The 13,401-nt window shown below is 44.4% G+C and overlaps 1 protein-coding gene across 1 annotated transcript in view; it reads left to right on the forward strand.

The window, feature by feature from the left end:
* The window catches only part of LOC120795531 (neuronal PAS domain-containing protein 3), a 244,038-nt gene that overhangs the window by 129,756 nt on the left and 100,881 nt on the right, over positions 1 to 13,401 (forward strand). Inside the window, exon 5 of the mRNA XM_040137522.1 lies at positions 9,633 to 9,722. Within this exon, the coding sequence (XP_039993456.1) occupies positions 9,633 to 9,722 (90 nt within the window). The remainder of the gene's footprint in view (positions 1 to 9,632; positions 9,723 to 13,401) is intronic.

Raw genomic sequence — 13,401 nt, forward strand, 5'->3', positions numbered from 1 at the left:
TGTTATTAATTCTTTCTTTTACTGTCTGTGGCCTAACATTTAGATCTCTGTGTGCCTCTGAGCGTCTTTGCGTATATCTGCCTTTCTTCTCTTTATAGATTTCTGTAAGTGTGTGTACCCAGGTCCGTGTGTGTGTGTGTGTGTGTGTGTGTGTGTGTGTGTGTGTGTGTGTGTGTGTGTGTGTGTGTGTGGCTCCATGCATATAAAGCTTGTCCTGAGTGTGGCACTGCAGGAAAGGTCACGAGGTCATTAAAAACCAACCGGTGAACCCTCTGCGCTGCAAGAACGGGATGAGGAAATGAGAGTCAGCCATCAGCACCTGGCCAGTGGTTGCTGAGACGTCTCCCTCTGGACTAAACTGTTGGACAAACCAGCTGACGCCGTCATCCTCAGGCTTGGCTCTTTAAACATTTCACCTACTATTAAGACAAGATGCACTTTTTTTTCCTTATGAACTTTAGCGTTTCCTCTTTACCACGCGAATATTTTGTGGGTTTTTTTGTATGTAAGTTGATCAGAATGGTGCTAAAACCGGACCCCACAACATATTCATTCTCTGACGGAGCCGTCCCACCTGAACACCCCTTTGTCAGCTTGTCCAGAGAGCTCTCTAACCATATCGCATGGTCTTCATCAGCAGACGAAATTGGCTCTAGTCCTATCAAAGACCAATCTGTACCTTTGACGGTCTCATCCAACGTGCTCATCCAGGTTAGCCTCAACAAAGTTTATTCTTGACCTTGAAAATAACGGTTTGACAAAACACTTCCAGCTCAAGGTTCACTTACAAGCTTTAAACCAACACGGATGACTTCAGAACCTCAGACTTGAATGCTGAGACTCGCTTTTGAGCTTTTCCTAAAGTTAAGTCCAAGTCAGATCTCAAGTCCTAATTTTTGTGACTGCCTCGCTTAAAGTCCTGAGTCTCCAGCTTGTCAAAACGACGACCTTGAAGCGAAATTCATAGTAGTTATACAGAAAACGGGGGCGTCATGGGACCACTACTTTGGTGGATGACCCAGTTCCCTCTCATAACGTCGGAGTTTTTGACAATGCTACACTCACCTTAAAATTAGCCAATTTTATCAATTAAAGTGCCGGTTCAGCGGCAGCTTTGTTACATGAGTTTACCCCACAATTTGGGTTTGTTTACTGGTAAATGAATGGACTATAAAATATTAAGGGGTTTTAATGGGATTTCTTAAATTGAAAATTGACCAAACAACATGAAAGCCCTGGTTTGAGGTATACGGTAGACTTCAGTAGACTGAAGGATTAATGATAGTGGTAGTTGATAAAAATGAATGCCGCTAATCGGTAAACTGTGCAGGAAATCTACTTTAAACGTCTCAGCACATTAAAGACTGTCTTTGACTGTCTTTTTGTCTCCTGTGACAATAAGTATCTGTCAGTTCTGACCAACGATTGCACAAAAAACAAGCAATTTCATGACATCATCTTGGGCTTTTCGAAATTTGTCAGAGCCGTATTTTTCTGAAAATTCCCTAGATCAAATTATTGATCGACTAATCAAAAAACAACAATGAGAAGATTCATTCAGAATGAAAATATTTGTTAGTTGCGGCTCCACATATATGACAATCACTGATGAATCATCTATTAATTCATCTAAAATCCCATTAAAAAGCCCTTAATTGTGTCATTTTTAACGGGTACATTAATGTTATTTTAAGGTGAAAACTTTTCTTTTTGTTGTCTTGGTCAGCAGGTTTAGTTTCACTGCATAACAATCGGGGGCTTTCAGACAGTTGCATTCTGGTTAATAGAACAAAACATTTCATTATGACAAAGGACTGAGATAAAGGAGGCGCACACACACACACACACACACTAACCTCCCACCCACCTCCGTCGCCATACACACAATACATCAGTGCAATCCGTCCACGCACACACACACGTACATACCCATAGACACACACACACACACAATAAAATAAATGTACAATCAAAATTGCAATTACCTGCAGAATTTGTGAAGGGTAAACAAATCTGTGCCTCCCCACACCCCCACTCTCTCGCTCCCTCGCTCGCTTGTTCCTCACTCGCACACACACACACACACACACACACACACACACACACACACACACACATACCGCAAATGCAGAGAGTGGTGTTAGTGCTCTAGTTAGCATGCTGAAATGAATACAGTTAGATCCAAAGCAATTTCCTTTTATTTATCTTAGCAGCCGCGCATAAATAAAGGCAAGGGCATCCAGGCAATTAGCATAATTACTATGAGGCGGTCAGACCCTCTGTGATTTCATAAAGAGACACACACACACACACACACACACACACACACACACACACACACACACACACACACACACACACATAGGCTTCCGCCACAGGGTGTTTGTGTGTATGTGTATGTGTTTGTTTGTGAGAGACAGAGGAGAAGAGATAGACTCAATGTGTGTGTGTGTGTGTGTGTGTGTGTGTGTGTGTGTGTGTGTGTGTGTGTGTGTGTGTGTGTGTGTGTGTGTGAGAGAGCATGTTGGTGTGCTGTTTTCTTTATGCAGTTGTGTCTGTGTCTGTGTGTGTGTGTGTGCTGGTGCATGACTTTTGCTATAATGTCCATTTGTTCCACCTCGTGTGAGTATGAGTGTTTTCTACATGTTTGTTTGTATTGTTACTTCATTTTCTGCATGCGTGTTGGTGTGGACTTGTTTCACTGTATTAGTGGGGCCCCTCTATACTTGTGAGGTCAGACAGCTTTGTGGGGACCAAAATGCTGGACCCCACAAGTTTAAATGGCCGTTTGAAGGTTAAGACTTGGTTTTAGGGTCAGGGTAAGGGTTTTGTTTAGGCATTCAGTTGTGATGCTTAAGGTCACGGTAAGGGAGTAGGGAATACATTATGTCAATGACAGGGCCCCACAAACATGGTAAAAAAAAGTGTGTGTGTGTGCGTGTCTCTCTCTCTCTCTCCATGGTCTGTCTGGACTGCACACATCCACACACACACTCAAAAATTAACAGGCAAAAACATAGACACACACACACACACACACACACACACACACACACACACACACACTGCAAGTCATATGTACTAACCACACATGACACACGCACGCACACACCAATCTAAAGTCCCAGAGTGTCTGTATGTGTTATTAATATGCAAATACAAGTGAAAAACAACAAAGGGCATGAAAAACAACATTCCACCAAACAGGCTGAGCTGAGCTGAACTGGATCTACTGGTTTCATTGTTGCTTCCTCTGGTTCCACTGTTCCCTCTCGTCGTAGGTCCACCGTTTTTTAGGGCATGTTTTCGGGCATATTTCATGTGCGTGATGTGAACTAAAGTTCAGTTAAAGGAGTTTTCATCTCAAGACAGTTTTTGTTGCCTTTAGGCTGCTCGTGTGCTGGGGAAGTTGTGCTGGACACCAGGCCTGGTTCAGGCACAGATTGGGCCTGGATCAGCCTCAGATAAGGCTCAGGTGTGGTTTGAATTGGGCGCAGGTCTGGTTCAGATCAGTCTCTGATCAACCTCAGATGTGTTTTGGATCAGGGTCTGGATGCGCTTAGATTTGGCTTGGATCTGGCCCATATGAGGCACAGGTTGGCTCAAATTGGGCTTAGATCAGGTATATATCAGGCTAAGGTGAGCCCACGTCTAAAGTTTTAAACTGATGCAGCACTGTAGTAGGTTTTGTCTGTTGCTAGATCTGCCTCCATTTTATAATAACAAGGGTGTTCCATCAGAGCAGGGTTTGGTGCCTGCTTGCAGTCGAATCTTAGCTTGGGTTGAGCTCAGATTAAGATCCGGCTCAGGTCAGAGGTGAATCAAGACCAGGTGGAGCTTGGATTGTGGTCAGGTGAAATTCGGTCCAAAATCTGAAGCCACTGTGTTTCTATAAGATGTTCTGTCTTTTGTTGTATCCGCTACCTTTATCTTAACAAGAACTGTACGTCCAAATGGAGATCAGTGCCAGTGTGTGTTGGATTCAGGTCTGGCTTGGTTCAGGTTTGGGCTTGGATTGGGCTTGAACCGGTCCTAGGTCAGGCTCAGGTCTGCCTTTGATCGGGCTTTGATAAGGACCAGGTTGGACATGGACCAGGCTTGCTTGGTTAGGTTTATCAGCGGTACACCGGGGGTTTTCCTTTAATGAGAATGTTTCTCCTGCAGAAAATGTCAGTTATGGAGGCTTGAATGTTGTTTTCTGAGTGTTACAGCAACCTTTGTGCATCCTACAGCCTTTCACTGACCTTTCGAGACAATGCCGACCCCGTACATAATTCCATGTGTAAACCGAAAGAGGCAGAAAAAACAAACATGCAGCAGAAAACAGTGTGTGGTGTGAGGTCTGGTTGGAGTCGCTGCTCTAATAATCGGAGGCCTGTTTAACCTCTGGGAGGAAACCTGGGACTTAATGAAGCAGTCAGCAAGGTTATGTTTGTTTACAGCACATCTATGTCTGTGTGTGAGAAAGACAGTGTTTACATCAGCGTCATATCAGCATAATTTACACACACACATTCGCTTCCACCTTTCAACTCGCTTTCCAATTCTAATTAATCCATTTTAATCCCTCTGAAATGGGCAGATTCGCTTCCCTTCACCTGGAGCTGCTCGTTGCTAAACCTAGACCTCAATCAGACAAGATGATAAAACTGTAAAAAGAAAAAAACGGGCTGTGATTATCTCCACATCTCAGCCTTTTTTCACTGTTGTGTTGTGTTACTTTAAAGGGGCATGAAGTAATCCATGACCTACAGAGGCTTACTGGTTGTGTCACAATATTCCAAGAAACCTCAGCAGCCTCCATCAGTGAAAATAAGGAAAAATAATGGAAAATAGCACATTTACAAAGGTTTATAAGACAGGTCAACATCGTGAGGTCTTCCCTGAATCCTCCAAGCCTGTTCAGCAATGTAGGGACCCACTAATGTCTCCCAAAAAAGTACTTTTCCTAGTAAGAGATCCCCATTAATTTAGGTTCATTACCCAACTAGCGGTTGTTAATAACTCTAATGTTTGAGCCCCTGCATATAGCAAAGATGTGCACACACTCCTTGCATATATACGTCTTCTTTTTTTTTTTTTTTTAAGTCTGTCTTAATATGTAGTTACCCATGTGAACATTGAAACGTGTTTGTCTTGCTGTATCCCTTCCCCCTTTCATACTGGGCCATTAAAATAAATGTTCCAATCCACGCTCACTCACGGAGCACTTTCAAATCTGCCGTACACCGATGGGCCGAAACATTATGACCAACCCCTGTCTGCGCTGAAGCTAATATGAGGGCTTCAGCTCAAGAAGGAAAGACGGTCCAGGGACACAGAAAGAAGAAATTGTACAGTGAAATATCAGTAACTTTGAAGATGTCCAAAAAAAAAAAAAGGGATTGTGGATGTTTCGATTGCCTTAAGACTGACTTGAAGAATTGTGACTCTATCCGCTAAAGACTATGACAGCTACGTTTGTATCTGTCATAGCTAAGCCGGTCATCAACTTTAGACTATGCCGTAGCTGATGTGCGGTGCTACAGCGGCTGCAGATACGACAGATGGAGACAACACAACCTGTAATTGGTCTACATGGCCAGTTGGTGCTTTCTCCTGCACATTTCTGATTTCGGTGGAGGCTGATAAGAGTGGATGCAGTAGAAGAAAGTAGAAGAAAGGATCGGTCCTACGCCCCCTTCGGAAACCTGCTGCTCCCATCATTGGCTAAACGCGAACACGGTGCCTGGATGGCAGTGGTCTGCCATTCAGTAGGAGACACAAAGAAATAGAAGTTACAAGAAGATAAATCCAGTTCTAAAGTACGTCCATAGCCCACCTCTGCTCACGTCACATGATAAATGAAAGAACATAAAGACAGGAACCGTGGGGAATATGATTAAAGCACACTGCAGCCTGATCACACATATGTTAGCATCCCCTTTCGCCGACGGACCGGCTCCATTCAAATGAACGAGGGGGCCGTGTTCTTTCACATCGGGCTCGAGTAAGTCTGAACGTGACGTTAGGCATAAATCCAGCTTTAGACACACTACAACACGTTTACCAATGAAGTGGGAGACGTACTGGACTGTTCAGGTTCATTTCCTTTACATTTACCATGCAAATAATCTGGTTTCAATTCATCCACTCTATATGTATATGTGTTATATATTATTCACAACCTTTAGAAATGATCGTCATGTCAGCCCTGCTTAGCCTAGATTATAGCATGCTAGGTATAACCTTTGATGCTAAGCTAGTTAGCATTAATGATATGTTTAAATGTCATCTGAGGATAATTGACTTGTTAGAGGACGACGACAGTTAGTGTGAAGGGTGAAAACACGGAGAGCAGCAATGTGGACCAAAACCTGGCAATACACACAGTTACATGTCTATATACACATAACAAACAAATACATAGTTACATGTATGCACACGGAGGCTGAGACACACACACACACACACACACACACACACACACACACACACACACACACACACACAGAATGAGTCAGACCCATGTTAATGAGGAACCCAGCATGGATGGACATTGATGAGGCTCACTGACAATTAACATCTTATTAGCATCTCATTAGATGAGAGGACAGACTAAACGGACACAGGCAGGGAGCAGCCATGACACACACACACACACACACACACACACACGTATATATGTCACGGTAAGTATCAGTTTGACTAGCCAGGCACGAGAGGTTAAAGGTCAACAGCACCTTTTTTTAAAATGACCAAAAGAGAGAGAACCCTGCAAAAATGAAAAGCCGTTCTAAACGTCTCCAAACATTCAAACCAAAGGTGCCAATTGATTTGACTGTTACACATTTTTCAATACCAGGTATCAATTTAACACCGAGCTCTATTCTCTTCTCATCTCTTTTTGATTTATGTCAGCGCGCCACCGACCATACGAGGCGTCCCACTGACTCAGCCCATCACAAGAAAAATCTTCATACAAACACATCTTTCATCGGCCTTTGTTTAGTTCTTCTTTCCTTTTTTCTATTCTCTTGCTTTTTCTTTTCAACCTTTTTATATTTCTCATCCTTTCCCTCTACATAAACATGCAAACGATTAATATGAATAATAGAGATACAGTCATAAATATACAGTGTATTCAGAGTGTCAGCATATAACATACACAGAGAAAAGCAGACCTGTCAACAGTAGGGAACCACATGTAATTAACCTGACTGACCTCTGGAGTATTAATGCCGTTGTGTGTGTGTGTGTGTGTGTGTGTGTGTGTGTGTGTGTGTGAGTCAGTGTATTGAGCTCAAGGAGTCGAGTGTTCTGCCATGATCTTCACATAACGACAGCATTAGACACGCTCAGACCTGCCCGTGTGTGTGTGTGTGTGTGTGTGTGTGTGTGTGTGTGTGTGTGTGTGTGTGTGTGTGTGTGTGTGTGTGTGTGTGTGTGTGTGTGTGAGTGTGAATGTGTGGGTGTGTGGGTGTGGGTGTGTGACTGCGTCGTTTTTGTATTTGCGTGCGTGTGTGCGCGATTCGCTGCTGAAGTCTAGTGTTCCGCCGTGATCTTCACATAAATACACAATTAGACACACTCAGATGGCGTGTGTGTGTGTGTGTGTGTGTGTGTGTGTGTGTGTGTGTGTGTGAGACACAGACTTACCTTTCCACATGTCTGATGTTAGAAGACACAGACCTCCTGTGTAGTGCTGTAGCACCGCCGCAGGACGCGTTACTACCAGTGTTGGTCGTTATTCTCAGTTAGCGCCATGTTGTCGCAGAACACCGAGTAGACTTGCGTCACAATCTGAGTCTGTCAGATTGTGTAGCGTCACGCCAAGGGCGACCACACGTAGGCTGCTTCCTGTGTGCGTTACATGGCGCCCGTAACACACACCGGAAGCAGCAGAAATGCAGTGCGAGACCGATGCAATGGGTGAGTCAGCATTTCAACCTTGCAGATTTTTAGGCTTATATTACTCTCATGGGCCATCCTGCCGCAGTGTAACTTCTTTTACTTTTAATACTTTAATTACATTTTCAAGATGAATACTTTTACTTAATTAATGTTCAGCTTTTACTTGTACTAAATGACTCGGGCCTGTAACAAAGTTTTCCTACAGTTCATTTCAACTTTACTGCTTAATGGGGACACCTCCGGAGAGGGCGGGGGCGCTGTCCAATCATTTAGCCACCGAGGTGCAGCAGCCTACAGCCACGTATTCCACCCTTGCCTCCGAAATTATCATCGTCATCACCATCATCATCATCATAATTTTAAAAAGACACCCATCCTTGGCAAACAGTGGTAACTGAAGATGTCGGAAGGAGTGTAATGCTGCTTTCTGGTGAGCTGGTACTGGCAGCCTCACTAGTAACTGGAAATTCCAGTACAACCCTAGAACACTAGAAAATGTATCTAGCCCCATGAAGTGAGTGTTGCTTTGTGATATGTGTGTGTTATTTTACTTGATCTCTCACCAGAGGAACAAATATCTCTGCTACAGTTCTCCTGGCAATGTCTTTTTTTAAATATTATCTTTATATGCCAGGACTTTGCGTCGTATACATGTAGTTCTGGGTTTTTCTTTCACATTTCGACGATGAGTTTCTCTTCATCCGTTGTGACTGTAACTGCTACGAAACAGCAGAAGAAGTCACGCTATCGTAACAGACAGAGGAGGTGGTGAAGGTACGGTGGCCGGGATGGCCGCTGCATAAATGATGGCAGAATTTCTCACTAACTTCCATTTGTCTGATTGAAGTTCTGAGTTCAATTCTGAGTTCAAAGAGAATTTTGCTCACGAAAAACAGGTAAATATTTATGAACCTCCCGCATCAGGCTCATCGTCAGTGACCTGTTGTCCAACAGTCTTTACCACAGATGTCTGAAGAGAGCTGGACACAGTGTGGAACAGTTAGCTTCGTTCCCAGTTTGTCCCAGTGGGAAACTGTGGTACAACAACAACAACAGCAACAGCAAGAGCAGCAGCAGCAGCAGTCCATTATAAGAAAGACATCTGTAAAACCTCTGACACCACAAGAGTAGATTTATTACTTTAGTACAATTGATTTTCTTTAACCGATCAAGCGTCAATGTTTCTAAGTTTCCCAAAGGCCTAGATAAGTTATTTTTGTGTTTGCGATATCATCTCAGTGTGAACTGTGTGTGTTGTGGGCAGCCTGCACCTGTAACGTAATCTAATGTAACGTAAGGACACACACAGTGTATCTATCACGCACATGTTGAGTTTTGTAATGGTTCGGGGCTTCACTTGCATGTTTCCTCCCGATGACTCGTCAAAAGCGCCACTACAGTTACCACTCATCACACCCCAGCGTACCCTCTGCCTGCGCGGCCGGGTGCATGAGTTTGTCGAGAGACCTTTTCCTCAGCGCGATGCGCGAATGAAATTGTACCATTAGTGGCGGTTTCAGGAGGATCGGCGGTGACCTCTTCCAACGTGTTAGCGGCGTTGGTTTTCGTATCAAAACCTTTCTTCTGTTGTGCAGCTGTGCCCCTTTTCCTGCCTGAAACGCATCAGGAACCTCGCCGACAAGCTCTCGCTCTTCGGCGGTGGAACGTCGGTATTTCAACGTTGCTCTGAAGTGAATTAAAACTCCGCCTCTCTTGTCTGTGTGTTTCTGTGTTTTCAGTCTCTGGACGGGTTTGTATTTGCACTAAACAAGGAGGGACGCTTCCTCTACATCTCGGAGACCGTCTCCATCTACCTTGGACTGTCACAGGTAAGTCATGCACCTGTTTGTCTGTATGTTATGTCACTGTCTTTAGCTGATCCAGAAAAAAAAAAAATCCCAATGAAACGTCTCACAGTTGGGTGCCATTATTTTTGTTTCTTACTTGGTTCTTATGTTTTCCTCTCTTCTTCCTCTCTCTCTCTCTGTCTCTCTCTCTCCCTCCATCCCTCTCTCCTTTCATTACCAAAGACAATTCCCAACAAATTAAGGCTCATTTAAAATCTCATCAGCTCGTCGGACGGCTGTTGATTTGTGCAGCGAGCGCCGACGCATATTTTATTGCTGCAGTGTGTGTGTGGCGTGGGACACTTCATTTTACTTTGTCAGCTTGGTAACGAGTTCTGCGTCTCAATTGGTTCACTCTCCACCAGTTCCTGTTAATAGAGAGAGGCGTCCATCCCGAAGGTCGACAAATCAACCTTGGAGGCACTAATAAGTCGGTATTGACAAGCTGAGCATGTGTGTGTGTTTGTGTTGGCGAATTAAAAGGGATTCAAACCATCATGTTCCCCTGTTTACCTCATAGCGTCTGCAGGCTTGAGTTCAAACTGCCAGGACGTGTTAATTAAAGCAGGAAGTACAGAAGTAAAGACGTAATGTGCAGTAAAACACTAGGAAACATTTACTTGATTTACTTCATTTTAATTTCTCTGTGGTGTTAATATTATCCTCTGTAGTATTGTAGCGTTTCTGGACATCTGGGAATGTATGTGTCAACTGTTCACACGCTGCGTTGTCATCGTTGAAAGGTCATGTGTTGTTTTTTTTTTGAGCTCTTTTCCCCGTTAAAAACAAGTTGCGGTTGACCAGCTGAAACTCCCACCTCGGAGCTTCCCACAGTGCTTGAATGCACCGCGGCACAACGCTAAAGGCTGCAGCATGCGCGACGCCATCTCCTCCGTGGGCTCCTGCACTCTGCCTGCAGCCGGCGATACGTCCCGTTGAGCTCTCATCTTGGCAAAAGTCGCCACTGTCCTCCAGCAGTAGTTTGTGCTTTTGACAAATCTACACAACAGCAGCTAGAAAACTAGAAAAGCGTCACTTTCCTTCCACTGTGAACCATGGGAGTCGTTTACCGCATGAGTGTCGTGTGTCCTTGTACTTGCTTCTCTGTTCACCTCATCTTTAAAATCCTGAGGCTTCCTTTCCTGCCCGTGCGTTTTGGACAGAGGTGAGAGGGGAAGTGGTTGGTGGTAGCACAGATCACTGTTACACAAGTTGGTGGAGACAGTCCAGGTTTCAGCTCGTCTTCAGGTCTGTCCCAAGCTCTAGGTGTCAGCCACCGTTTGCGTGGAGTGAAATGCAATCCAGTGTATCCGCTCTCTCGGTCTGTGGTGCTAGCTATAGCAGACTGGGCCACTGACCATAGTAGTCTATGGAAGTTTCTGTTTAAATGTAAGGTTAAAAAACTGATGCAGCTACTTTGTGAGGCTGTCGTCCTGTACAAAACGAGCCCGTCCGTGCAGCAACTTATTAGGACCCATGGTTATGTTTATTGTTAGGCGACATCTAGCGGCTGTTGTAATGACGATGGGAGCAGAGGAGGAGGTCGGGTGACGTGGTACAAGGAGCCGCAAAGTCCACGTTAGGAGGAGGTCGGGGTGGATGAGAGGGTCCCGGTCTGTTTCCCTGCGAGACTGATTGCCAGTGCTGTTTTCTTTTATCCACGACCCTTCCACGACCTTCTTATTGTTACCATGACGATGAAGGTCTAGTGCCCCTGCCGCCGATTCGCTCCTATGGGTCATATCAGCGTTGCCAGGAGAACAAAGGTCCGGTACGGTTGCGGCCGGTTCACTCCTAAGGGTTGCGCCCAAGGGTAGGGACGAGCTTCTTATCTCATCTACTTGTTGCCTCTTATCATTATGATAATTTAATAACGAATGCAGCTTTTTTCACTGACCACAGAACTTGGTCTGTGTAATGTTCAGACAGTAGAAATCCAGTCTTCGCTGTCTGTGAGCTGAGCACAACATTGTTTTCTACGGAGGAATGCCATAATGTGCATTAGCTCTCTCTCTCTCTCTCTCTCTCACTGTGTCCATTAGTTTAATGTGAACTCCTTGTCTCTGTAAATTAGATATAGGAAGCTCTCAGATATGGGAGCGAGGAAGAAAGGCCAATCAGTTTACCAAATTAAAGAGGAAGGCACATCACTCTCCCCCTTTCTCTCTCTCTCTCTCCCCCACTGTCACTGTGTCACTCTCTCTCTCTCTCTTTCTCTCTTTCCTGCCCCCCCATCTTGGATTAATTCCCCCACCAAGATTGATTAATGATTTCTATCAAATAATTGATTAATTGTCAAATCGGGTCCCCTAAGCTTTTCCACCGGCTCCGCCGAGCTGGTTATCTTGTTCTCTTGGCTTTTATCAGCTGCTGAAGAAGTGGCACGCAGATTTAAAAAAAAAAGAAAAGAGTGTGAAAGCCAGAGAGAGAGAGAGAGCGATCGAGCTTGTCTTTGCTTTTTACGAGTCTCACCCTGTAATCCTACATGTGTACACAGAGTTCGTCAACCTCCATCCTCTTAATTGCTCTTCCTTCCTCCTCTCCTCTTTTAATCACTGCCCTTCCCTCTTCTTCGTTTTTTTTGTAAAGAAGGAAAATATATCGCTAATTATTTTTCAACTTTAATTAGATCGTGGCGGGCAGGAAAAATGGCTGGGTGGTGGTGGGGGGGGGTTTGGGTTTAAGCCTTTTGACAAATTGACGAGGTTATGAATTTTCTCGCTCGGTGGCCGGCGCTGAGACAATCTTCAGGCAGATTTATGTGTAAAGAGGATTTGCCAGTTTAACTTGTTTCTTCGCTGTCTCATCGGGGAGACGGCAGACGTGGCTGGCCAATCAAACAGGCCGTTAATAGAGTCATTAACAAAGAGCACAGCTGTAATTAAACACCACCGCTGAGTAAAGTTAAAATCCTCCCTTCCCCCAACTCTTTTTTTTTTTTAACTCTCTCCGTTTTTGAATTTTAATTCTTCGCAGTAAAAAGTTTACGAGCCGGAGTTTGTTATGGCTGCCGCGGGACAGAGGTTTAATCAGTCTTTTTATTCTTCTTTATTCATTATATACCATCACGGCGCTTCAGTAAATAAAAAAAAACCAAACAACAATTAAACTCCTACACTATAAAGACATAGACACAAAAGATATGTCGCTGTCCAATTGTTGCCCAAAATGGCTTAATAATATAAATATAGATCCTTTGGTATAAGCTGATGGCTGAAGAGATCATGATGCACATGGCCACACAAACTGCAGTAACTCCTCTAATTCTGGTGCACCATGGGATCCCATGGCTGTTTTTCACCTGTGATGGTTTACTTGTGTGGCTTTAGCATGTTTTGCCGTTGTTATGGCGATGGAGGGGAGGGATCCTGTCAAGTGAACTCAGTTGGATTTGTGAAACCCCGAAATCGCAAATTTGCCTCAAAAGGCTCAGCACCCTCAGCTCCGGGATGAGGGTTCAGACCCAGCACGTTGCCGGTACTGGTTGTGCCCTATAGTCGTTGGTCGCATGGGTCCTTGTTTTCCTTGGGCACCTGCGAGGAAAACAGACTGTGATGTGACCGTTTCGGGAATAAAATGTCATCCAATGAGGTTAGGAGACTGGACTGGATGTCAAAGTAATGACTTGTATAAATGCCCGTTCCTGTTGACCTTTTTTTGA

The sequence above is a fragment of the Xiphias gladius genome, chromosome 10, assembly GCF_016859285.1.
Source record: "Xiphias gladius isolate SHS-SW01 ecotype Sanya breed wild chromosome 10, ASM1685928v1, whole genome shotgun sequence".
NCBI lineage: Eukaryota > Metazoa > Chordata > Actinopteri > Istiophoriformes > Xiphiidae > Xiphias > Xiphias gladius.